At 30.9% G+C, this 2,823-nt stretch overlaps 1 protein-coding gene across 1 annotated transcript in view; it reads left to right on the plus strand.

Moving 5' to 3' along the window:
• Positions 1-2,019, plus strand: part of LOC106462930 (KAT8 regulatory NSL complex subunit 2-like) — a gene marked incomplete at its 5' end in the record, with an annotated part of 33,121 nt that extends 31,102 nt beyond the window's left edge. The window contains one exon of the mRNA XM_013922897.2: positions 1,460-2,019. Coding sequence (XP_013778351.2) covers positions 1,460-1,597 — 138 coding nt within the window. The remainder of the gene's footprint in view (positions 1-1,459) is intronic.
• Positions 2,020-2,823: the final 804 nt, after the last annotated feature.

A 2,823-nucleotide genomic window follows, 5' to 3' on the forward strand; every position in this document is an offset into this window, starting at 1 on the left:
AAATACTATTTAATATATATATATATATATATATATATACAGTAGAATAATTTACAATAGCAACTATTATGATTAATTATTACAAACCAAGTTTCATAAACAGAAATGTCACAAATTTACAAATAGCCTAAAATAGTCTTCCTAGTTCAGAGTCTTCTTGATATCCAGCGAGTTGTACGTACATATAATTGGCGGGAAGCTAGCTAGCTTTGTCAGGCACTGAATTGTTAAACTGTTGAAGTAAGATAATATTTTCATAAAATCACTAATGTCCGATGAGAAATCAATAATATTCTTGGAGAGATATTAACATTTGATGGGAATTCACTGGTGTTTGAAATTTTTAACTGTTCCTGGTCAAATGTTGTATATTTTCCGGTTGATAGGGGTTAGCAAAATCACAGGTTATAGCTTACACGTTTATAACAGTTTCATAGTAGACTTGTCTGTTGTTTTTGGCACGTAACCTTTATATAGGCGCTATATTTAACTGGATACGGAAATGGATATTGTTGATTCTTGTGTTCACGAATTGTCTACAATCTTGGAGAATTGGTGGGAATCTCGCTATACGTAACTAACACGGTAAGCTAGACACGCCCTCAAATATAAACTTATTCAAAACAAACGTTGACCTTAAAATAAATATATCACAAATTCATTATACGCAACACATATCTGATACTGCAAGTCACGCATATTTCTAAATACAAATTCAATCCAAACAACGTTCATATTAAAAATAAATACATAATAATAAATTTGTATTATGAGCCACTCATGTTGGCATTGCACTTGAGTAGTGGGGAATTTCAAAAATAATGATGCTGAATAAGTTGCTTATGCACCACAGCTCAAGTCTGCAATGGCATGTCACTTTACTGGCTTACACATATTGTTCTTATAAAGTTTCATTAACCCTCTGTGTCTTAACTTTTATTTAAAATATTCCAAAAAATCTATATCGATGATGAAATACTAAAGTGGTAAGAAGTGGTTAACTGTTGATCAATTGAAGTTTGGGAAATTTTCTAATGAAATCTTAAGGATATTTTTGGTAATTTCATTAGGTAAGCCTGTGTGCATATATATAAATAGCTTGACAACAAACTTATCTGGCAAAGGAAACACATAAAAATTGTAGTTTTTAAATATTTTATGTATATAATACTTAATAATATGTAGTCATAGAAGCGTACAATAATTTCACATTGTCTTTTACACTGTTGCTATTAGTTACAGCTAATAAGCACCAACTGTGTGTGTGTGTGTGTGTGTGCATATTTATTGGGAAATGGACTTCGGGTCATTTCTCTTACTGAATGCTTCAACAAATTTATGATTCAACTTGTGTTGTTTCTCAGTAGGCTCATAATTCAAACTTGTACTGCATTAGAATATTAGCATACTCTTTACTGAGACGTACTTGTTTAAACATAATTTACACATTCTGTTACAGTTTGGTGACTTGGGTGACTCAGGAGATTTAACACTCACCGAATCTCCAGGTGATCTATTAAATCAGCTGACCGTGGATGATTTCTGTGATACCCACAAGTCTCTTGATTGTATTGAAGAAAAATTAGGTCCACACTAGAATGAATCTGTATAGTTTGTTGATTAAAGAAATTAATTATATAAATCAAACTGGAAAAGGCTTAGTCATCATCATTTTGTTTCATGAAATGTTTTCCCTTTGGTTCATTTGTTGTTGTTGTGATTTTTAATCATCAAGAATAAATTTAATTTAATTTTTGTTTTGTTTTTTCACATATCATGGTATACTTGTTTAGTGGAGCATTTGAAACCTTAATGATTTCTCACCTCATGACATGAATCATAGTAGACCTTACCTAAATTAACTCACACTAAAACTTGGGCCATTTCACAGTATCATTTAAATAATTCAGGATACAAATGGCCCTGTAGGGACACAAATGTTAAATACCAGTTTTTTTAGGCTAACAGTTTATATTTCAGAGCATTTGGGCTGCTACATAATGTTATTAAAAATATAATTTAAAAGCATATACATTTACTTAAATCTGTGTTTTACCTTGGAAAGCTTCTCTGTAAGATACATATCTAAAGTTTTTCCTCAGATTATTCCACTTACTCTGTACTTTCAAATATAGATGTAAATAAAGTTTGTGTTATACTTGGTGTAACTGTTCAGGTGTAAGTTATGTAGTATGATTTACATACTCTCTTCTTTACTTCCTCTTAGAGGTTCTTATCAGTAATCTCAGTTATGTTGCAAAAATTATTTAACTCTTGAACTTTATCCATTGATACAGATTAACCAAATGATGTCTGGAGTGCTGAGAACAAATTACTAGAGTAAATAATTAAGCTCAAATGTGGAAGAATTCTGAATAATTTATCAGTTGAAAGTGGCCACTGAATTCTTAGTTTTTGCTAACAACAACTACCACCTTTAATGGTATTGTATATTGTTAGAAATATTATTATCTGATTGAAAAAAATATGCTTGTTTGAGAATCTACAGAACGTTCACCATTACTTAGTGGCCTTGAAAACTAGATTTGTTTCTAAACTTGTGAGAAACTCTATTGTTCTCTGATTGAAGAAAATATACTTGTTTGAGAATTTACAGAACATTTATCATTACATAGTGGCCTTGAAAACAATTCATTCATTTTTAAACTTTTCCATTACAGCCGTTTTAGTACATGGTTACACTTTAACTAATGTTTCTTCTACAAATTTCATTGTATAATGTAAAATCGAGAGGCAGCTTGCGACGTTGGGTACAACGTTGGATGAAAGAAACACACCCACCCATATATACACCTGGAAAAA

Source organism: Limulus polyphemus, unplaced genomic scaffold (genome assembly GCF_000517525.1).
Source record: "Limulus polyphemus unplaced genomic scaffold, Limulus_polyphemus-2.1.2 Scaffold1284, whole genome shotgun sequence".
Taxonomy (NCBI): Eukaryota; Metazoa; Arthropoda; class Merostomata; order Xiphosura; family Limulidae; genus Limulus; species Limulus polyphemus.